General features: G+C 35.7%; 1 protein-coding gene across 8 annotated transcripts in view; it reads right to left on the bottom strand.

Annotated features, from left to right (window-relative positions):
- Nucleotides 1–24,314, bottom strand: part of NBEA (neurobeachin) — a 678,339-nt gene that overhangs the window by 329,373 nt on the left and 324,652 nt on the right. For all 8 annotated transcript variants that reach the window (XM_042998658.1, XM_042998776.1, XM_042998897.1 and 5 more), the window contains one exon: nucleotides 5,457–5,521. In XM_042998658.1, coding sequence (XP_042854592.1) covers nucleotides 5,457–5,521 — 65 coding nt within the window. The remainder of the gene's footprint in view (nucleotides 1–5,456; nucleotides 5,522–24,314) is intronic.

The following is a 24,314-nucleotide window of genomic DNA, read 5'->3' as shown; positions in this document are numbered from 1 at the left end:
TGCTGATGGTGTGGAGCCTACTTGGGATTCTCTCTCTCTCTCTCTCTCTCTCTCTCTCTCTCTCAAAATAAATTAAAAATTAAAAAAAAAAAACCTCTTTTGTTGACTCCTCATTGCTTCTCACACATTCTACTCATCATTCTTTTCTTAATTCCTTCAATAAATATTTGTGATTGTGAACTATGTGCTAGGTATTATTCCAGAAACCAGGAATATATCAGTGAAGAAGACACAAATTCTTAAGGCCAAGTACATTTTGGTAAAGAAGATGGACGTAAAGAATGAAAATAATTTGAGATGGTGTTACTAAATGTTAAAACAAAATCATATGACGGAAGTGTGGTAACTCAATAAGATGGTTAAGGGAGCCTCTCTGAGGGGGTGACATTTAAGCTGATTCCTAAATGACAAAAAACAGCCAATCATGTACAGCTGTGGGTAAAGAGGATTCCCAGCAGAAACAGCAGCAAAAAGCATGGCATCATGTTCTCTGCTCCTTCCACACAGGTTCCCCGAGCATCACATCTGTATCCTTATCTACCATTTACCATATAAACTCAGGACTCCTAAATCCAAATCCCCATTCTACCTGTCTCTTTGGAGATGCAAATTCAAGATGTCTATTCAACATTTCCACTCAGAAATTTCACAGACGCTACAAAATCAGTGTAACCAAAAGTGAAACTATGTCCCACCCAACCCATATTCTTCCTTCTCTATTGTTCCAACTACACTATACTTACAGTATAAACCATCCAGCTATTAAAGCCAGCAATCAAGTTATGTTTGATCCCTTCTTTTCCCTCTTACAATCTAATCTATCAGCACTTCTCTAGACTTAATTTCCAAAGGATACTTTAAATGTGTCCACTTCTTCCTTCCTCATAGCCACTATTAGTCAGTCTACGATACCAGCATCTTAAGCAAGATTTCTGAATCTCAGATTAGTTTCAATCCGGAGTCCACTTGCTACACTGTAGATTATGCCTAGCTCTCTTTAATTATATCATAGCACCCTTAGCATAGCTTATAAACCCTTCATGGCATGACCCTTGCCGGCCACCCTTGCCAAGATGCGATGACCTTGCCTATGTGGCTGGTACACAACAGGCACTTACATAGCTTTTGGCTGATTAAAAAGAGCTGTCCAGCAACACGTCTTGCTATCTCTTGCCTCCAGGCTTTGGTACCAAATTATTCCCTTGGTCCAGAATTTTATTCCTCTTTTTTTTCTTCTTTTACCTAGCCAAGTTCTAACCATCTCTCAGCTCTCAATGCTATCTTTCGCATTCTACTTGTATACACTTTTTATTTTGAACCTCCTGTTGTTGGTTTTTTTTTTAATAGACTATTTTTAGAGTAATTTTAGGTTCACAGCAACCTTGAGTAGAAGATACAGAGAATGCCCAAATATCCCCTCCCCACACACATATCTCCTCCATTACCACCATTCCCTACCAGAGTGGTACATTTGTCACAAATGATGAACTTACATTAAGACAGCTTTATCACCTAAGGTCCATAGTTTACATCTTGGTGTTGTAGCTTCTATGAGTTTTGACAAATGTATAATGACATGTATCCACTGTTAGAGTATCAAGCAGACTAGATTCACTGGCCTAAAAATCTTCTGTGCTCTGCCCATTTATTTATGCCTTCCTCTTCCCTAACTCCTGGCAACTACTAATCTTTTTACTGTCTCCTTAGAGACATATATGGTCATATAGTTGAAATCATACAGTATGAAGCCTTTTCAGATTGCTTCTTCCACTTCGTATTATGCAATTAAAGTTTCTCCACATCTTTTCATGGCTCAACAGCTCATTTCTTGTCTCATTTATTTTTTTCACTAAAAAATAAATATCCGATTGTCTGGATGTACCACATAAATATACGGGTATCTGTTTATCCCTTCATCTACTAAAGACATCTTGGTTGCTTCCCAATTTTGGCAATTATGCATAAAGAGGCTATAAATATCTGTGTGAATGTTTTTATGTAAACATGTTTTCAACTCTTTTGAGTAGATACAAGGGAGAATGACTGCCGGATCTACAGTAAGAATATGTTTACTTTTATTAAAAAAAAAACAAAAAACAAAAAACACTACCCACCCGTTTTGCAATGTGGCTATACCGTTCTGTATTCTCACCACCAATGAATGAGAGTTCCTGCTGCTCCACATCCTTGTCAGCATTTGGTGGTGTCAGTGTTTCAGATTTTGGCCATTCTAAAAGGTATGTAGTACTATTCACTGTTGTTTTGATTTGCATTTCCCTGACGATGACAGGCATCTTTTTCTAAGCTTATTTGCCATATGTAGATATTCTTTGGTAAGGTGTCTGTTAATGTCTTTGAATCATTTTTTTAACCGGATTGTTTATTTTCTTATTGTAGAGTTTTAAGAATTCTTTGCTATTTTAGATAACAATCCTTTATCAGAAGTATCTTTTGTAAATATTTTCTCCCAGTCCATGGCTTGTCTTTTCATTCTCTTGACATTGACTTTAACAGAAGTTTTTAATTGTTTTTAAATGTTTATTTATGGGGTGCCTGGGTGGCTCGGTCGGTTAAGCGTCCGACTTCAGCTCAGGTCATGATCTCATGGTCTGTGAGTTCGAGCCCCGCGTCGGGCTCTGTGCTGACAGCTCAGAGCCTGGAGCCTGTTTCAGAGTCTGTGTCTCCCTCTCTCTCTGACCCTCCCCTGTTCGTGCTCTGTCTCTCTCTGTCTCAAAAATAAAGAAACGTTAAAAAAAAATTTTAAAAAATGTTTATTTATTTTTGAGAGAGAGTGAGTGAGCATACAAGAAAGTGGGGGAGGGGCACAGAGAGGGGGACAAAGGATTCAAAGTGGGCTCTGTGTTGATGGCAGACAGCCTGATGTAGTGTTTGAACTCACGAACCATGAGATCATGACCTGAGCCAAAGTCGGACACTTAACCGACTGAGCCACCCAGGCACCCCCAGAAGTTTTCAATTTTAATGAAGTCCAGATTGTCAACTCTTTCTTTCATGGATCATGTCTTTGGTATTGTATTTAAGAAGTCATCACCAAACGCAAGGTCATCTAGATTTTCTCCTATGTTATCTTCTACGGGTTTTATACTTCTGCATTTTACATTCAGATCTCTGCTCTACTTTGAGTGATTTTTATGAAGGGTATAAAGTCTGTGTCTAGATTTATTATTATTATTTTTTGCATGTGGATGTCCAGCACCATTCGTTGAAAAGGCTATCTTTGTTCTATTGTATTTGTTTTTCTTTGATACATTGTTTGAAAACCCTGATAGTCCTACCACCTGGGGGATACACCCCTTCAGTCTAGATTAGATGCCTTGTCTTTTGCTTGTATTCATACCTATATCACCTCTATCACAGCACCCTGTAATACTGTGTGTATTCCTCTAATATTTGTCTCTCCCCCAAAATTCAGAGCCATGTTTGTATCATTTACTTCTCTATTCCCATCTCCAGAATAGTATTTGTATGTAGTACAGGCACTGAATAGACTTTTGCTGTATCAATGTACACATGATCTGTTCTTTCATATTTATAGCTAGTCATGTTTCAATTTTTGTTTCAAAATCCTCTTTATTGGAGGAATAATTGGTATGAAAAATGAAAACAAATTCTAGAATGACACAAAGAACATTATGATGGGCATTTGGAAGGTTTTCAGGGACTAAAATTTAAAAAAATTGTAACTGCTTTCTATCAATCTCTTTTCCTAAAACAAAACAAAACGAATTCCAAACTCTACCCCTGAGCAATAAAACAGTATCAGAAGCTAAAACCTCTGGTATGAGCAAATTTTCTACTCTTTCCTTTCCTAAGACATTAACTATAATCTTAAGTGAGGAAGATCCAATTATATTAAGTCTTCAGAGTTACCGATGACAAGATAATTTTTGTTTTTTACTTCACAGTTGAAACAAATTGGCAAAATTAGCATGTATGTGATTTGAGAGATTTCTATAACTAAAATGAAAATGAATAGTCTGGGCAAATTTTTGTTTTTATATGTTTTTCATTGCCTTAGGATGGATAATAATTATTATCAATTCTCATCACAACCAAGTTTTATAAGAACTAAGTATGTTATTATTATGTAAAATTAGTATTTATGTTATAAAAGAAAACTGGTATTTTCCTGTATCTTTTGCTTTGCAATAAATGTAAAATTTATTTTAACTTCTAGAGTTGTATTACTATGACTAAAAATAATTTAGTCATGGAAAATGTAAATGAGAAATATAAAATAAGATAAATTACTATAAAAAGAGATTATGTCTCTAATTATAATAAACTGATGAGAAAAAACTAATACTAAAAAAGTAATACTAATGTGCATTGAAGTTAATCCCTTTTTTTTTTTTTTTTTTGAAAGAGAGACAGAGCATGAGCTGGGGAGAAGGGGAGAGGGAGAAAGAGAGAGAATCTAAAGCAGGCTCCATGCTGAATGTGCAGCCTGACACAGGGCTTCATTCTACGACCCTGGGATCATGACCTGAGCCAAAATCAAGAGTCAGATGCTCAACCGACTAAGCCACCCAGGTGTCCCTAGTTAATTTTTTAAATGGGTTTCTACAGCATATATAAATTAATTTTCAAGGACTATCTTGTCAAATATCCTTTGATGACACCTCCTTTGATAAAGAGAAGTTTTATATACAGTAAGTGTTATCCCCTTATCATCAATTTAATTAAATCCAGTTTCAAGTAAGAAATAAATAGATTATGCCAAATATTCAGTCACTATTTTCCAATGAATACATTATATCATAGAAAAGAATTGTAAAGGATGCAGGTCTTTGGCTGACAGAAGCTATACATGTCAAACTGGTGACAGTTACATCTATCTTCATGTATCCACTGCCAATAAAGTATTGGAAAAATCACAGTGAACAACTGTTTATCATAAAGTTATGAGTACAATGATGGGCTCAAACATGAATTTACTTACAGCTTCATTTTAACAATGGCACATAAAAATTCCTGACCTGACTGTTCTTCTTCCCATAATTAATATCCTTCCCATTTTCAGTTGGATATCGGACAACATGATATGTTCAGATAAAACTCCTTCACATGAACGGAGATGGGCTGCGGGATTGAATGCCGAGCACGGCTTTGAAAACAGATGGAGTGGCAGATGGGCTTGCCGAGCGGCTCACTCGATCTGTGTTACACAACTTTTCTACCCAGTTAAGATGAGGCTCCATCTCACAAAAGCCTTAGAAAGTCTGTTCCTTTATTTCATACATGCTTTCCCCTACCCCAAAATAAATGATTAGTATCTTAAACTTTGTTCCTTTGAAGATTAATTACCTGTATGATAAATTATTTAACTAAAATATATTTTCTTACCCATTTTTGGAACAGATGGTAGGAGAGCAGTTGCCTAGTGGAATAAAATGTACACAGACGAATTATCTAAAAAGTGTAAAATTAATTACCTTCCTTCATTGATGAGTTCAATAAATGCAAGTCCTGCATTCTTCTGAATAGAATTTTGCCATTCCTAAAAGGAGAAACCAAACCAAGTATAAGAAAAATGAGCACGTAAAGAAAATCAGAACTATATACAACATATTTAGATTGATCAGGAGATTAAATGTTCTATTTACACGTGCATTCCAAGTGACTGAAAAGTACAGAGGGAAAAAAAGTTTACAAATGAATTCTTTTGAATTTGTAAAAAAACAACACAAAAAGGAGAAAACATTAATACCATATCCAAATGTAATCTCTCCTTGCTGATCTAGATGAGAACATATTTGTGCATTTGGTAGTTCCACAGTGTAATCATTATAAATTTCTGATTGTTATACAGTGTTTCTGGATTAGGAAAGTATATTGCTTACTTTATACTTTTCCTATGACATATTTAGAATATGCTTTAACCAATTTTTTTCCAATGGATCGTGGTTTAGTCGACTGATTTTTTTTTTTTTTTTGCTTTTTATATAGCTGGAAAATTACAACTTTTTTGGATTAAAAGTAATATCCTTTTCAATAGTACTGTAAATAAACACTTCCTTAATACATTTTATAAAAAAAAAAACAAAAAAAACCCTACTGACCACTCACATCACTCATCTAGCCAGATTTGTTAGCCAGATTTTTCTGCATGATTTTCCTACTACTAAAGTGCTACACACCGAGGTAGTCACCTGTCTCCCCACAAATTCAGCTTCACATAAAGCAGTCTTTATGTCGGCCCTTCTCTCTACTCTTGATCACACTGCCTTTTTAGAGCTTTGCACCCATGCTGGGGAAAAAATGCGGTCCCCCAACATAGATACTTGGTGTATAAGTATTTTCTGCTGTAAGTCAATCTGTGAAGAATTAAAGAAGAACATATCATGAACCTACATTTCCCCAGGAGAGAGAATCAACAACTTGGGATATGGAAGCCTGGGGACTATAATGATCTTATAAAGACCTAAATGGCTCTATGGTTGGCTACGTGGTTTTAGCAAAGCCACTGTATTTTAGCTATCATACATAACCTTTAGCAAAAATTCATCTAAATGATAAGACCACTATTGCACTTTACAGAGCTTATTAAAACTTTCCAATCATTTCTATTGTGAACAATTACAGGGAACTCTTTTTTGCTATGTTTTAATAAGATGTCTTCTACCATCAATCTTTTATGTATTTTGTATATTCCCATTACATATACTATATTTATTGCAAGCCAATATCCCACAAAATGTGGAAATTTCTCAGGAATACTTGACATTTATTGTGGCATTAGCTTCAGTTAGGGAAAACTGATTCTTATATAGCGAGAACCATGACACTCCGAAGAGTAAATTCTTACAGACAACTTCTTAAACATGATTTTCTTTATGACACTGTTTGTACACCAAGGCTCTTTTATCAGCATAAACTTTAATATGCATGGGATTTTTCAAGAAGATATTTCAAAGTACATATTCAGATATTACATATGCATCCCAAATTATACTGTGTCTAAAAGATCACAGAGTAAAATGTTTTAAAAACTCTGTTCAGATCAAAGATCAAACAAAAAATATCTGTGAGACGCCTCAGCCCATGAGACACTAATCTGCAATCTTTGATAGAGGAGCAGCACAAATAAGTCTTAGCCAAGTTAAGGATACTAGAATTTAAAGGATGAAGAAAGACACTGAGAATATATCACTGCAAGACTTCAGGCCAGAAATATGCTTTAGAAGAGTAATTTGACATTTTTGAGGAAGAGAAAGTGGTAGAAGACTGTTTTATGTGCCTTTCCGGAAGAGAAGCAATAGAAGCCTACACCGGTACTTCGAATAGGTGAATGGAAAACAAGAGACATTACAAAGAAGAGATGCCAGGGCTGGATGAGAAACTGGATTTAACGGCTAAAGTAACAACGTGGAAGAATATAAGGTTTAAGTGTTTAACATGAATGGCAGGAAGAATGGTGGCATTCTCATGAAAATATTTAAGAATGGAACACATTTGAGGAAAACCGTAGGATTGCTTAAGTATCTATTTGTTGGATTGAGAATCATGATGGCATATCAAATAGAATGTGGAATTTGAGATTGTTTACATGAAAATATTGATTAAGACAAACCAGAGGCACGTCTCTAAAGAAGAATCAACAGAAAGAGGATCAAAAGACCCAGGCTGAGTTTTGGGAATCATTCACATTTCTAATGTTAAAAAGGGGAGAGAGAAGCAAACCATGAGACTCTTTAAAAAAATGTTTATTTATCTACTTTGAAAGAGAGAGAGCAAGTGCGAGTGAGGGAGGGAGGGGCAGAGAGAGGGGGAAAGAGAGAATCCCAGGCAGGCTCAGCACGTAGCCTGACGCAGGGCTGAATCCCACATCTATGAGATCCTGACCTGAGCCAAAGTCAAGAGTTGGATGCCCAACCGACTGAGCCATGCAGGCGCCCCAACAAACCCTAAGAGACTCTTAACTAGAGAGAACAAACTGAGGGTTGATGGAGGGAGGTGGGTGTGGGGGTGAGTTACCCAGGTGTTGGGTATTAAGGAGGGCACTTGTGATGAGCACTGACTGTTGTATGTAAGTGATGAATCACTAAATTCTACTTCTGCAACCAATTTTACCATATGTTAAGTAGCTAGAATATAAATAAAAAACTTCAAATAAAAAACAGAAGAAGAAGCGATTAACAGAGATAAGAAAAGATCTAACGAAATTTAAGAATAGTGGCAAAGTTATGATAGCACTATTTAAAAGAAAATAATTCACTGGTTGCACTGGCTCAACGAAACAAAAAGATACAAACAAGACCCTTTAATCACTCACATCATTCTCCTTTTGATGATCAAGAATTTAAGTTTTATTGCACGTGACTTGTAAAACGCAAAATACAGCACGCCCCAAAGTATACGCAATATAAATTGAAAAGTAGAAAAGACAAAAAGATGCCATCCCCAGGGAGGGGATGGAAAGCGAGAGCTGGCGCTGGCTGTAGCCGGGGGCTGGCACGGGAGCCGGAGCCTACGCGGGCTCTCCCTCCGGAGCTGACTCTATCCGTGATGCCAGTGGTGGTATGGTACCAGGGTCGGCACTCAGTGTGGAGCTAGATCCAGCTCTCGAGCTGATGCTCAGACTGCAGTGAGAGAGCCGCTTGTTGGACTGGCTCTAGTTCTGGGCTGACTCTAAGTCTCGCCCTGTTGCCAGACCTGGTGTGAAAACTGGTGATGCAGAGGACTCCGGAGCTGGAGTTGCTCGTGACTCTGGAGCTAGAGCCGGAACTGGCGTGAGGTGCGGAGTGGGAGCAAGAGCTCCTGTTGGAGCTGGCTGTAGCTCGGCGGCCAGCCCTAGCTCTACCTCCGCAGCTGGTGCAGACGCTGGCTGTGGCTCCAGAGCCGCCGCTGGGACCTGTTCTGAACGTGGCCCCGGCTCTGGAACTGCTGCTGGAGCCAGTGCTGCAGTGCACGATGGCACTGCCTTTATCCCCGGGGCCGGCCCGAGCTCTGTCCTGGAGCGGGTCTGGAGCTGCTTCTAGTTCTAGAGCGGGCACTGCCTTCAGCTCTGGGGCTGGAAGGGGTCCCAGAGCTGTGTGAGGCCCGACAGCTTGTTCAGTTGCTCTCCCGAACCCCACAGGTGCCGGAGCTGGTGCTGGAGCTCGCGGAAGAGCCGCTGTGGACACTTCTCCTATCACCGTCGAAGCCATGATCTCGAGTTGGCAACTCGACAAGAAAGACCCAGACCAAGACAAGAGAACAAAAGAGATACCAGGAACAATAACAACAACAACAACAACAACACAACAACAACAACAACAACAAAAACCTCGGAAAATGAAAGGCAGGGAAGAAACAGAAAAATGAGTCTGTAATTACACGGTTAAGGGATGGGAAGACATTGCAAGCATCAAAAAAAGAAGGCTTAAAAGACAAAGTTGCAAACATCTCCCCCCCCCCAGGAAACAGAAAAAAAGATAAGGTGCCAACAAAAGGATAAAGGGATGCAAACACCTTAACAGCACCAACAAAACTAAAGAAATAAGGAGACTGGAGGCTCTCCAGCTGAAAGGCCCACTGAGTAGGAACTCTAGAAAGAGTGCATGGGGACCATGGAAGAGAGGATTTAGTTTAAATCAGATAATTTAAAATTGCTCCCAGGAATGAAGCACATGACATAAAACCCCTAGCAAGGCACATCATCATAACATTTTCCCTAACACGAGGGTTAAGAAAAAGGCTAACAGGAAAAAAAATACAAAGAATCAAGAATAAGAATCAAACTAAACTTCTCAGTAGCAAATCCACAAAAGAGAAGAAAAGGAAACGCTTGCACAGTTATGGAGAACATTCAGGGCACAATATCTACCCAAAGTATCAATAACATATGAGGATAGATGAGTCACATTTTCAGACAGGCACAAATAAATATTTGCTTTTCATCCACTCTCTTTAAAGAACCTAGTAATGGTTTACTCTGCCAAAAATGAGGGCATCTCTCCCACAGGAGAGACAAGATTACATTGTGACAGCCCCCGAATCTCAGGGGCTTAAAAACCAAAGATGAATTTCTTGCTCAAGCTTCACGTCCATTGCCTGTGTTCCTCTCTACATCTCATAAGGCATCTCATAAACACAGGTTTCTTTCTTTCAAATGAGAAGAAAAAAAACTAAATGAGAGAAAAAGGGACAACAAAATATTCCTCAGAAGATAAAGTATATTTTACCTCAGAAATCATCAGGCTTGAATATGGTTTTTAAAGCTTGTTTAATAATTTCTGAATGACAGTTATAAAAATAGCACAAATAATTATTTGGGCATCTTTGAAAATTCCAAACTCTTTACAACCTCAGTAAAATATCATACTCAGTACTGAATAGTAAACAAAAATGTGTAAATGCAAAGAAAAAACTGGAATGTGAAGGGAAAAGTATTCTCCAAGAAAAGTATAACTTGTAACAACAGTTTATGTTGGTAATGTAATAAATCCCTAAAGTGTGTACAAGAGATGATAATCTTAAAACTTTGGAAATGGGATCAAGCCTAGATCATTATTTTCTCACTGCTTAATACTTTCATTAATCAGAAAATATTCCCTCTGAAATATATTTATATTTTGTAGTAATATACTCACACATATATCTCCCTATTACATCATAAATTTGTTAATGAAAGGGAGGATCTTTTTTTTAATGTTTATTTTTGAGAGAAAGAGAGTGTAAGTGGGCAAGGGGCAGAGAGAAGGGGACAGAGGATCTGATGCAGGCTCGACACGGACAGGAGCGAGCCCAATGTGGGGCTCGAACTCACGAACTATGAGATCACGACCTGAGCCTAAGTCAGACGCTCAAGTGACTGAACCACCCAGGTGCCCTGGGATATTAAGTACAAATGCCTGGCATACTGTACATACTCAATGTACTTTTGTTGTCGAACTGAATTTAATCCTCCCAAATCAAGGGTATCGCTTCAATGTATGGTTCTCAATCTGGCTGTACAAAAGAATCAACAGGGGAGTTGTTAAAAAGTACCAATCATAAGACAATAATCTCCAATGACAGGGCCCAGGCATTGGTATCATTTTAAAGCTTCCCAAATTATTTTGATGTAAACTCGGTGTTGAAAACCACTGCCTTAGGTCATCTCTCTCTCCCAAAAAGACTGCACAATACAAACCTCAAAGTACCTAACTTGCCAGCGTGGAGTAATTTAGTTATGAGGTAATATATATTTTTTCCTTCAGACTGCTCACTTATTTAAATTTCCTTCTCATAAATAGTATATTGTTGTATCATAATTACATCATAACTTACACCATAATTACTGAAGTATTCACATCCCTAAAATAACACCGTAACTAAGGTCCTTTCCAGTTCTGACATGGCATTTCATTCTCCCACATGGTATTTTTGTAGGACTCAAACGTTAACTTCTAGTGACTGTGTAAAAAAATGTAAGTAATGATAGAGGCTAGGCAATGATCCTATTCTTTAACACTGATGCACATTTGGTTCTGCATTTTAAAAAGTGTTTCTTAAATGTGCATTACCATGTACCTGATTCTAGGAGTTTCAAAAGAATAATTAGGTAAAATATTGAGAGGCTCACAAGTAGAGTACCTAGCATAGAGAGGAACTCTGTGTTTGTTGTGATGGCTGAGGCATAAACTACATTGAGAGTTGATAAATGGGCGAGAGCCGGACAGGGAAGACACTTTAATCGCTGTCCTAGCTTTCTAACAATTCTCTCTGACATGTAGACTTAGAGAAATTACTTAAAACAAGGGAAACGGACACATGAGAATGTATACAAAGGGGTAATAATCTATTGTCATTTCAACAAAGACAATCTTTTGGCAATGACAAGAAAAAAGTATATTTTCAAATTGTGTCTACGAATCATTCCAGAAAGTTTTCTGCCATTTGAGAAAACACGCACACATGCATTCATTCAAGTTGGAAAAAAATGAACATCTATAAGAAAAGGTGTAAATTAAACATCGGCATCAAATTTTTGTCTTCATGGGAAACATACTAAACTGGGTTTGAATGCCTGCAGAGAGATGCCAAGTCTGTAGACAGTTTTGTCATAATTTTTTAACTCTTCTATATGGATGCATAAAATTTCCTCAAGATGAAGGACTTTTTCAGAGAATTGGATATCAAGTTAAGGATCCTTTGAAACTAAACACTTTGAAGACAAATAGGTTCCAGAAGGATGACAATGAAATCCCTATGTTCTCTTCAACAATCACTTCATGGTAGTTAGATGACCTAGTAGAAATCTCAGACCCAGGACATATTTTTTCCCCCCAACGGTTTTTCCTCCTCTATGTCAGCTCAATTCACATTTCTCATTTCCTTTTGCTTTGTATACAATTAGGTGAACCAACTTAATGTCCTTAGAGACTCAATCCATCTCAAAATCTTTGAAAATATTTCACGGTAAAAAAAAGGAGGGTTAAGTTGAAATCTTGTCTTCAGGAACTCCAGAATTGATTTTTTTACTTTTATATCCTTAATGTCTACTTATCATTAATTGCCAGGAAAAGAAGTAGGTTATGTACCTCAAATATTTTCCTTGTGAATGTTCATTATAACAAGTGTGCTTATAAATTCTGTGCAGTAAGTTGGAGAAATTAGTAAGTAAAAGGATTGAAGTAAAAACATACTGTATATAAATAAAACCAGATATAACTAATGTTTTCAATGAATACAAAAATGAACTAATGAAAATAAATATGCAAGTATTCAATGTATCATTTGTTTTCATTTTCATTGCTTATTTTTATGAACATCCTACTAAAGCATATAGGAAAAATAGGATATAAGAAATGAATAATCAATCTCAAAGAGATTATTGATATGAAATTCAGCCATAGAAAAACCATTAGGCAATGTGGAAATAGATCCAATTGGTTACTAAAAGTTGGTGTTTCATATAAATATAAATATAAATATAAATATAAATATAAATATAAATATAAATATAAATATAAATATAAATGTAAATGTAAATAAGTATAAGTTTCCCAGGATCCTAGTAGATCATTAAATTATGTAAATAAATTTAACACCGCTTTTTATTACAAATATTCTTATGCATATATATATAGACAGATATATACACACACACACACACACATACTTGTGTTTGTATTTATAATGAAAAATAATCTAGGTTGTTTTATAAGATATTTTTTAAACAGTATTTTTTCTATAACTCTAAATATATACAATAAACAAACACATTTATATCCTATGTTAAGTTGCTGAAGATATTTCTTCCTTGGTGAGAAAACATATGCTACTAGAAACGATCAGAAAGATATCAAGAAATGATAACTTTATTAAATAAAAAAATAGGGGGATTTGGGTGGCTCAGTCAGTTAAGTGTTCGACTCTTGGTTTGGGCTCAGGTCATGATCTCACGGTTCATGAGTTGAAACCTTGCATTGGGTTCTGCACTGACAGTGTGGAGATTCTCTCTCTCTCTGCCCCTCTCCACGTCTCTCTCTCTCTCCCTCTCTCAAAACACATAAACTTAAAAAAAATATGAAAATAGAGGAAATGTTTCATATTTTCTATTTAGATAGGAAAAGAGTAAAAGCTAGACTAGGATTCTTTAAATAAACTTTCAGAGTTGTGCTTTTAATTAAAAAAAATTAAATTTAAATTTAAAACATATGCAACATTAAAAAAGTTAGGGTTTATCCTATTCAAATATGCACTTTAAGATTTAATACTAATGTGGTTTTGAAGAACTTTAGTTTGATAGAATAATAACTTTTAAAACTTGACAATAGGGGCGCCTGGGTGGCTCAGTGGGTTAAGCATCCGATTTTGACTCAGGTCATGTTCTCCCGGTTCATAAGTTCAAGTCCCACGATTGCCTTGTCAGCACAGAGCCTGGAGCCTGCTTCAGATTCTCTCTCCAGTCTGCTTCTGTCCCCCTCTCTCTCTGCCCCTCCCCACTTCTACTTTGTTTCTCTCTCTCTCAAAAATGAACATTTGGGGCGCCTGGGTGGCTCAGTCAGTTGAGTGGCCGACTTCGGTGCAGGTCATGATCTCGCGGTCCGTGAGTTCAAGCCCCGCGTCGGGCTCTGTGCTGACAGCTCAGGGCCTGGAGCCTGTTGTAGATTCTGTCTCTCCCTCTCTCTGACCCTCCCCCATTCATGCTATGTCTCTCTCTGTCTCAAAAATAAATAAACGTTAAAATTTTTTTTAAATGAACATTAAAGAAATAAAACAAAATAAAAATAATATTTGACAATAAAACAAAACCCTGTACTGGTCTATAATCAATGAAATAACAGTGACTATCCTTCTATAATTTCCATGATTTACAAAGGTAAATATTTGTTCAGAAAAATTCATTTCCTGAGAGCTTACCATGTGTCTGAGACATGGCTAGATGCACTACTATTTTTTAAGTTATACTATACTGTTGAGATGACTTTTTTGAGGATCATCTTTGAATGTCATATTTTTCTAGGGCTAAGAATCAGTGTATCAGTAGACTGACTCTCAAAACATCATAACTTAGGAAGAGTATACAGTAAAATATAAATATGGAGAAAATTATACCATTAGCATAAGAGCTCTAGACTGTACTCAACTGCAGCACAAAAGTGCTGGGTATTATTAAGCTACTATACATACGTAGCTTCTCAAAAAATGCTCATAAATAACCTAATAATACAATAGACATTTGATATTTCTCAAGATGTACATTTCAAGACCTTTGTATTTAGTTATGTTTTGTGACTACCACCTAGGCTCATACTATATCCCACAACAAAAGTTCATTATAAAATTGCCTTATTTTCCAGAGTAAATAGAAAACAACCACACCGTATTGAGCTGTTGATGCTGTGTTACTGCTTGGCGAATTCATTCCCACATACCAAATCAGTAGCACACATGGTCTCAACTCATGCCCTGGCAAAACAATAAATGACACTATGCCAGTTACCCATGTTACTACTGAAGAATAGAAGGAACTTTCAACGTTAAATCTTGAATGCTAAGACCCTGGTGTGCTTCACTGGCATAAAGTGCAATAATGTACAGTTACATTAGTTTATATTTTTCATAAATAATCATGTATCAATAGGTGTATAAGCCAGTACAAGAATGTTAGTGTTGTAGAGACTTAGATATCATAATTTTTAACCCACTCTAAGAATTTTTTACACACAATTCGCTGATATTTGCTTGAAGACTTATAATATTTCTGGGATTCTGGAACAACTTGTTCTATTTTTGGACTATATTAACATTAAAAAAGAAGCATAGATATTCATATATGGGAGGAAGAGCTGTGGAGACCAATATAGCATCTATACTCATATGTGGCTATTAGAAGTACTTGAAATGTAGCTGGATGAACTAATATGTGTTCTAAGTATAAATTATATACCTGATTAATTTTTTAAAAAATACTTATTTATTTTTGAGAAAGAGAGAGACAGAGTGCTCATGTGAGCCAGGGAGGGGCAGAGGAAGAGGGAGAGAGAGAGAGTACCAAGCAGACTCCTGTCAGTGCAGAACCTGATATGGGTGAGATCATGACCTGAGCTGAAATCAGGAGTCAGATGCTTAACCGACTGACTCACCCAGGTGTCCCATACCTGATTAATTTTAAATAATTGATAAACTTGTGTGGTGTTTGGACTTCTGAACAAGAACAAAGACTTGTAAAGCTGGCTCCCTCAGTAACTGTTACTTGTGAATAAAGTTTTCTCGTCATTATAATTAACACAGGGTAGTAACAAGGTCATCAAAATAATTTAAAAACAATAAAAAAAAAGAGTCTACAAGTAAATACACATATGACAGACAGACAGACACATACACACATATATATATCAGACACACGCACATACACACACACACACACCTATCTGATTTGAAAGACAGTATAAAAACAGGAATGTAAAATAGCTCATTAATTATTTTTATATGGATCACATGTTGAAATGATATTTAGGTTAAATAAAATATATTATTAAAATTAATCTCACCTATCTTGTTTACCTTTTTAAATGTGGTAATTAGAAAAATTTTAATTGTACGTGATTCACATTACATTTTTATCACACAGTGCTGCTCTCTAGAGTACCAACTGGGAAAGCAATTTATAAGCCATCACTGTTATAAGACCAATTTCTGCTTACACTAATAACAAGGAAGTAACTTTGCATTTATGTATAGAAATCTAGTTTGAATGAATATTCATTCAATGATTAACTGTTATCACTCCTGGGTAGTGAAAATATGAGGTGAGGGGAAGTTTCATTTAACCTTCTAATATTCTAAAATTGTTTTTCTTTTAATGTACAGGAACTACTTATGAATTATAATCTTAATTTTTTTAATGTTTATTTATTTTTGAGAGAGACAGAGAGATAGACAGACAGGCAGAGAGCAAGTGGGAGAGAGGCAGAGTCTCAGAGGGAGACACAGAATCCAAAGCAGGCTTCTGGCTCCAAGCTGTCACCACAGAGCCCGATGCGGGTCTTGAACTCACAAGCCATGAGATTGTGACCTGAGCCGAAGCTGGACGTACAATGACTGAGCCACCCCTGTGCCCCAGGAACTACTTTTGAATTAGATATCATCTTGGCATCTACAGTTAATTGATTTTCAACAAGGGTACCAAGACCATTCAATGGAAAGAGAATGGTCTCTCAATAAATGGTACTTGGAAAACTGGATATCCACATCCAAAAGAATGAAGTTAAATCCCTACTTCACATTATATATAAAAATTAACTCAAAATGGATCAAAGACCTAAATTGAGGAACTAAAACTATTAGAGGAAAATATAGGGGAAAATCTGCATGACCTTGGATTTGGCCTTGGGTCTAAAATATGATAGCAAAAGTTTAAGAAACAATTGGACAAAAATAGACAAAGTGGACATGATTAAAAACTTTTGTGTATCAAAATCAGTATCAAGAGAATGAAAATAACCCAGAGAATAGGAAAAAAATATTTCCAAATCATATACTTGACAAGGTTTTTATATCCAGAATAAAAAACACCTAAAACTTAACCAAAAACAACAAAAAACAAAAAAACGTCAATTAGGGGGCACCGGGGTGGCTCAGTTGGTTAAGCATCCGATGTCGGCTCAGGTCATGATTTCATGGTTCGTGGATTTGAGTCTTGCGTTGGGTTCTGTGCTGACTTCTCAGAGCCTGGAGCCTGCTTCAGATTCCGTGTCTTTCTCTGCCCTTCTCCTGCTCATGCTCTTTTTCTCTTTGTCTCTCAAAAATGAATAAATGTTAAAAAAAGAAAACACCAACCCCCCCCAAAAAAAAACTCAATTAGGAAATGAAAAAGGATGTGAATAGCCATTTCTCCAAAGAAGATACAAATTGCCAACAGATGCATGAAAAGATGCTCAACATCATTAGTCATTAGGAAAATGCACATCAAAACAAGAATGAAATACCACTTCTTACTCACTAGGGTGACCATAATTAAAACAACAGCAACACATTAAAACAACAACAACAAAAATAGAAAATAACAAGTGTCAGAGAGGATATGGAGATACTGGAACACTTGTTGATTCCTCATGGAAATGGAAAAAGTGAGTCATCCTGGAAAACTGGAAATTTCTCAAAAAACTAAACAGAATTACCACACAACTCAACAATTCTACTCAAGAATTGTATCTGCTTAAAAGAATTGAAAATAGAAACTCAAATAGATACTTGTAGACCAATGTTAACACGGCAGCATTATTCATAATAGTAAGTAGGTATAAACAACCCACGTGTCCATCAACAGATTAATGGATAAACAAAACATGGGTCTGTAAATAGAATGGAGTATTTATCATTCAACCATAAAAAAATGGAGTTCTGAGATACGTTACAACATGAATGAACCTTGAAAACATTATGCTGAGTGAAATAAACCAGACATAAAGGAATTCCACTTATATAAAATACTGAGAATAGGTAAATCATGAAGATAAAAAGTGAATTAGAGGTACCAGAGTCTGGGGGAGAGAGATATGGACACAGAGTTTTTGTTTGGGATACTGAAAATTCTTGGAAATAAATAATGGTAATGGCTATCCAACACGGTGAATGTAATTAATGCAACTGAACTGCACATTTAAAAATAGTTAAAAAGCACATTTTATGTTCTTTCTGTTTTACCACAATAAAAGTGCATCAATCAAATCATCTTGGGGACTGTGTTTTCTTTCTAGTCATGCATTAATTCAGTAAGCATCAATAAATATATATACTATGTGTTAGTTTGCTAAGCATGGATGACATAATGGTGAACAGAAACATAAAATGAACTTTGTTATGGGGTAAATTTGTAGTGTAATTGAAGTGGATTAACATCCATAGAGTAACCTTGGAAGACTTCAAGGCTTTGCATCATCCTTAAGAAGGCTCTCCTTTTGAATAATTTCAAACATTCTATAATTTAAAATACTCTCCATAGATTTTACATAAATATACTGATGACACTATACATAACTAATTTTTTCCACTGGCTGTATGGAATGCTTCGAAAAGAGAGGAAATACTGAACATAATGCTTATCCAAAAGGAAATTCCAATGAACTGGATAAAGAAAAGCATGCCTATATCAAATGTAAGAGCATTTAATTAAAACATGTAAACAGGCACCTGTATTTACTATCTAGATGTATGTATTTCAAATGCTAAAGGGAATGATGGAGTGATTAGAATCACATAATCATGAACAAGAAAAGCTTCATGAAAGAGAAGTTTGAATTAACTGGGAAGATATGAAGTAACACTAATAATCCTGTATTTTGATAATGTCAGTAGTTACACCATTACAAGAAATGAAATTGCTTTGATCTATATACACATGCACAAATGAACGCATGTAAAAAACAGTGAAGGGTGAATAATGCTGTGGGAAGGGCACGTGGAACTCTAGGTACTATTTTTGCAACTTACTGTGAGTCTGAAATTATTTAAACAATGAAAGTAAAAGAGGACACAATTACTTATCACATAATAGCTATTAAAAATAAGGTATGTTGAAGTATACATTGGACAAAAGTAAAACAACAACAACAAACAAACCACCTAAAATCAAGAGAATGTGTAATAGTGGTAGGACTGTGGAATGCATACACATTATTGTTGCTATTTTTCAAAGTTGTGGTAATGTGTCTGAAGAATTTCTAAAACGTAAACATAGAAAAATAGACACGGGGGAAAACAAACATGCCAAAATAGCTAGAAAGAAAGGAAAGGGGTGGATATTGTGGCAAAGTATGGGAAGGGGTTCTAGGTCAGGGAGGTGGTCTATCAGTGACCCAGGGAAATCTGTCTACCTCAGAATATGCTATATTCTTTCTCCTCTCCTACAGAAATTATAGCTCCGAAGGATTATTGTATGGGTGGCCAAGGCTTACAGATTTCTTTTTGTCCTGTTTTTAGTAAAATTATAAGAATTCAGACATGAGAAAAAGGGCTGTTGTTTCTCTTATATTTTACCATTTACATACAGCGGAGCTCAGAACTTCTGTTTATTCATCATTTTCTTCAGTTTACAATTTGAGTTGGATATGAGTTAATTAATATACAAGGATGAAAGTATTTATATCATGCACAAGAATTACATATATTATAGGTAGCTTGGAAAATAAATATTTTATGACATAAAACTGATAGACTCAATGTTCATTATACCTCCTAACTTTTCTAGGAGTTGAGTAAAAGAAATCAATAATAAAAGACCACATGGAAATAATCAAAAGTAATTTGAATTGTATGTTCTTTAAATCTTGGATTAAATTTTCATAGAGGGATGCCATAATAGTTGGGTAAATAACAGATTGAGTCTGTTGCATTTGTGTAGTAGGCATTCTCCCCAAGATACATTAAATGGAAATACTTTTTTCCAAATGTCTATATTCTTACTATAAATCTTCTCCATATTTTCTAATAACTTTATTATGACTCAAGTTGACAGTAATCTTCATGCATCATCACATGTGCAATTTCCTGCTAAACTTTTATTTCTACTTAAGACATATTACAAACTTTATGGCGAGAAAGAGGGTATGTTCTGGGCAATTTCAAAAAACTTTAATGCCTAATTTGCCCCTTTAACTTTGAGAGGATGTTATGCCACAGATAGAAGTTGGGGCCAAGCACTGTCCAGAGAAAAAGGCAGGGATTTGTGAGATATTCAGGAATGAAACAGAGGCTTTATTTCTCCTAAACGCTGAGGCAGAACTTATAAAAGCAAACACCAGGAACTACTCAATACTAATCACAAGTTAGAAAGTTCTTATCGACTTCAATTCTATGCTATTAACATACAATTACATATATATTAAAAACTACTCTTGAGGAAACATTGTTTCATATACTGCCTGGAAATGGGTAACTCCCTACGTGACAAATTAAACCCAAATAAAACTATTGTGTGGTTACTGAATTTCTGATGTACTTAAAATGAGGCTGGAGTGTGCTCTAAGCACGTCACAGCTCTAAGCTGGAGTGTGGTCTAAAGCATAAAACGCTTAGAGTGTGCTCGAAGCCTGGGCGGCTCACTTGGTTAAGCTTCTGACTTTGGCTCAGGTCATGATCTCATGCTTGATGAGTTTGGGTCCCATATTGGGCTCTGTGCTGACAGCTCAGAGCCCAGAGCTTCAGATTCTGTGTCTCCCCTCTCTCTGGCCCTCCCCTGCTTGCACTCTTTCTCTCTCAAAAATACAAATAAATAAATAAAATTTAAAAAACATATATCATACTACAATTTTTTTTACTCATCATTGAGTTCAAACTCAGCTACATAACAGGCAAGTTTCACAGATAACACCAGACCACATTAAGAAATGGAAGGATGTTACCAATAAATCTTCAGTAACCAGCACAAGGCTAATATAAAAAAGCAGTCACTAAATAAATAATTGTGACACAATTTCATCAGAAAACTAGGATTTCCTATTTCTGAAGATGCTTTTAAAAAATCTAATCCAGGGGTGACTGGGTGGCTCAGTCTGTTAACCATCTGATTCTTGATTTCGGCTCAGGTCATGATGTCAATGGTTCGTGAGAGCCAGCCCCACGCTGGGCTCTGTGCTGACCGCACGCAGAGCCGGCCTGGGATTCTGTCTCCCTCTCTCTGCTGTTCCCCCCCCCGCCAAAAAAAAAAACACTGGAAAAAATCTAGTCCATCCCAAGTTTTCTTACATTTATCATCTTACTATACACTCCCCAAATGTTTTCAATAGTGGGCACTCATGAAAGCTAGTGGGCACTAGCTTTCCATATTCATCTCATCTGTGTTTTTACCTCTATCTTTGGTTTATTATAGTTGGAAGAAAAGTATGTCTTTTTCCTTTGTACCATCTGAATACTGTATCAAATTGGAGAAAAAATGAAAAATTTAAAAGTTCAAATACCAAATCATCTGAAAAAGGAAGATTGTTCCTCAGTTGTGGTTCTTTTGTTAAGTGCTGTGTTTAGAAGTCCTGGGTCTGAGCCTTGATCACATCAGTGAAGTCACTAACTTCCTTTTTATTTAACTATATGAAATATTTAGGAAAAAAAAGGCAAACAAAACCACAAAATAATTCATGTTAGTAACTTCATACACAGATTCTAAAGAAACTTGCAAGGCTGACTTCTATTTTATGTTACGTGTACGTTTTGGGATTTCTAATGAGAATAAAAATGATTTACTAAGCATGCATTTTGCTTAATCAGTACTTCAAGTCAGAAAGTACTTGAATACTGAGAGACATTACTTTTTACATAAAAGTTTCTCAATTTATAAAACGTTTTCTATTGAAAGATAAGGCACAGAAAAATGCAATGACATCTGCTAAGCTTTACTTAGAAAAACTTAAAGAAATCCTACGGGATAACATCACTCAATTTTTCCTGGAGTACCTCTGATGGAGACTTCCTAAAAAAAAAATCTGGAAATAATTAGAAACTATTATAGTACCTAAAAAAGTTTACTTGAAAACTAAATCTGTTATTCATCAAAGAACACAATACACTCAGAATAATGTAATAGAAAATTAAGGTACATATATAGAATGACATAGAGCACCTCAAACAAATGTAATTGTAAAGCATTAAAAAAAAAAGTTGACAGAAGACAGTGTCAGACCTGTGATATCCTGAAGAACACTAGGAAACACTACATTTAACTGATTAAGCAGTGATTTTGTTAAAACAAAATATATTAATTATTTGACTTATTTTATTTCAGTTCATTTTCTTTCTAAACGACAAGAAACCAATTCTTTTTAAAAAGATACTACTAAGGCGCAACTTTAATACACATTGAAAGGGAAGAAGAACAAAGAGCTAATTCTTCAAATGTACTCTTGTGTCGTCAGGTATGCATGGGAAGGAAAGCTATGCAAAATATTGTAAAAAACATTTGGGTATTTGTGGAACAATAAATGCAATACAATGATAATGCTAATAGCTTCTTAAAAGTAAAAATATGTTCTCGACAGAGACCTAAAATTCCACTGGGGAGCAGACTGGATGGCATGTCCCTTGGAATTTAAAAGGCTGTCCATATGAACTGAATTATCCTTGACAAGTACCTTCAGACACTTGTAATATGATCTCATGTAAATTTAGACCATATTTTGCACACAAACCAGTGGCAATAGTAAGTTTATTCAGGAGTTCAGATAAGAAGAAAAGAAAAACTGATATCTTTAGTAATAGTTGTTAACATGAAATTTCCGAAATGAAAAGCATAAAAATTAAAGTAACTAATGTGTTGTCACAAATGAAAGAAAAACAAATATTGAGAGAAAGATTGCCTTTTCTTTTCCTTTTTCAATCCTTGGCTACCTAGTCTCTCCAAACAAAATTTTATCCTTCAATAGTTTATCTAAATTTGGAAAAAGAAAAACACATTTTAAGCAAATAAATAAACAGAAAAATTCCATTTGCGTTGGAATTTTAATAACATAACTACCATCAAACTTATAATAAATCATAACAACATAGAGCCATAAATATTTATAAAAAGCTGACTGTAAGATAAAACAAAAAGACAACTCAGAACTCTGTAGCTTTAAAGATTCCTCAGGACTGCCCTGGCACAAAGACAGCCCTACAAACTTTGCTAATTCTACAGGGATCAGCTCCATTGTCCAAGAGACGCATTAAGGCCTGTAGAAGAGAACCCAGCTTTGGAGAGTGCTAGGCCCAGCAAGCTCCAGAGCATCATTAACTGTAATTATTTTCCTTTATCAGAAGTCTGCTACTGCTATGGTTGTCCTGCTAATGGATGAAAACAGGACATAGATCATCTTGAATTTGAGTAGTAGAGAAAAATCACAGATTAAAAGAAATTTTAAAGGCATGTCTATTTTTGTGAGTGTCCTTAAAACCAAGATTTTACACATCCATGGAAAAATTAACGATCTATAAAGATGGTTTCATAAGCTAATTTCACAGTATTATAATAAACTCATCCCACCTCAACTGTATTAAAGTAAGATTATCACTCATTATTTCTTTAAAAATATTTTATGGAAAGCAGCATTTCAGTTTAACAAATAACAGAATGATGGGAACTATTTTTTACAAACATACATTTTGTAGTCACTTAAATGAAGTATATTTAATCAATTAACCACTTGAAATATTTAAATACACTCTGAATTATTTAAAAAATTCAACTTAAAAATCAAACTGAGAGACATGTTTATAATATTGCTTTGCTGAAACACTGAAAGAAAGTGCACTGCACAGAGTGCTTAAATTTCTCACTCTTCCTTTCAATCAATATCTGAGGCAAAGTTTCATCTCTAGGGCCCTTAATGGCAGGAATTCCTGGAGCCAGCAAATGAGTAATGTTAAACCTATGATTAGATGATGAGGCCATCAAAGACACTAGACCCTAATGCTACATTCTTCTTTATTTCTCTGAACTGCAGTAAAACCCAGAGCTAAAGAAGAAGGAATTTTAAGGTACTTTTTTTTCCCACAAAAGCTTTTTTTTTTTCTTCTTTTTTTTTTTAATACATGTGCATCATCAAGAACCTAAAAGGTCCGGATCTCTCCAAATGTCTCTTGAACTCAGGACTCTGGCAATAGGTAACAATTTTCAAATGCCCTGCAAATGAACTCCTGCCAGGGATGCTGTTTTCTTTATTCTTCATATTCTTCCTGGCTGAAAAGGGAGAAATGGACCTAATGGTTTCCCTATGAATATATTCTTCAAGAAAATAAACCTAAAGACTGGAAATCAATAGGTAAGTCTTGGTTGTTTTGTTTTTGCTAATATTTTAAAGGTGATCCTTTAAATATTGAAGCCATATTGTTGTTTATTTGGGAGTTAGCTG

Source organism: Panthera tigris, chromosome A1 (genome assembly GCF_018350195.1).
Source record: "Panthera tigris isolate Pti1 chromosome A1, P.tigris_Pti1_mat1.1, whole genome shotgun sequence".
In the NCBI taxonomy this organism is placed as follows: domain Eukaryota; kingdom Metazoa; phylum Chordata; class Mammalia; order Carnivora; family Felidae; genus Panthera; species Panthera tigris.
Note: the sequence above shows the minus strand (reverse complement) of the source record. Positions and strands in the feature narration are given on the sequence as shown.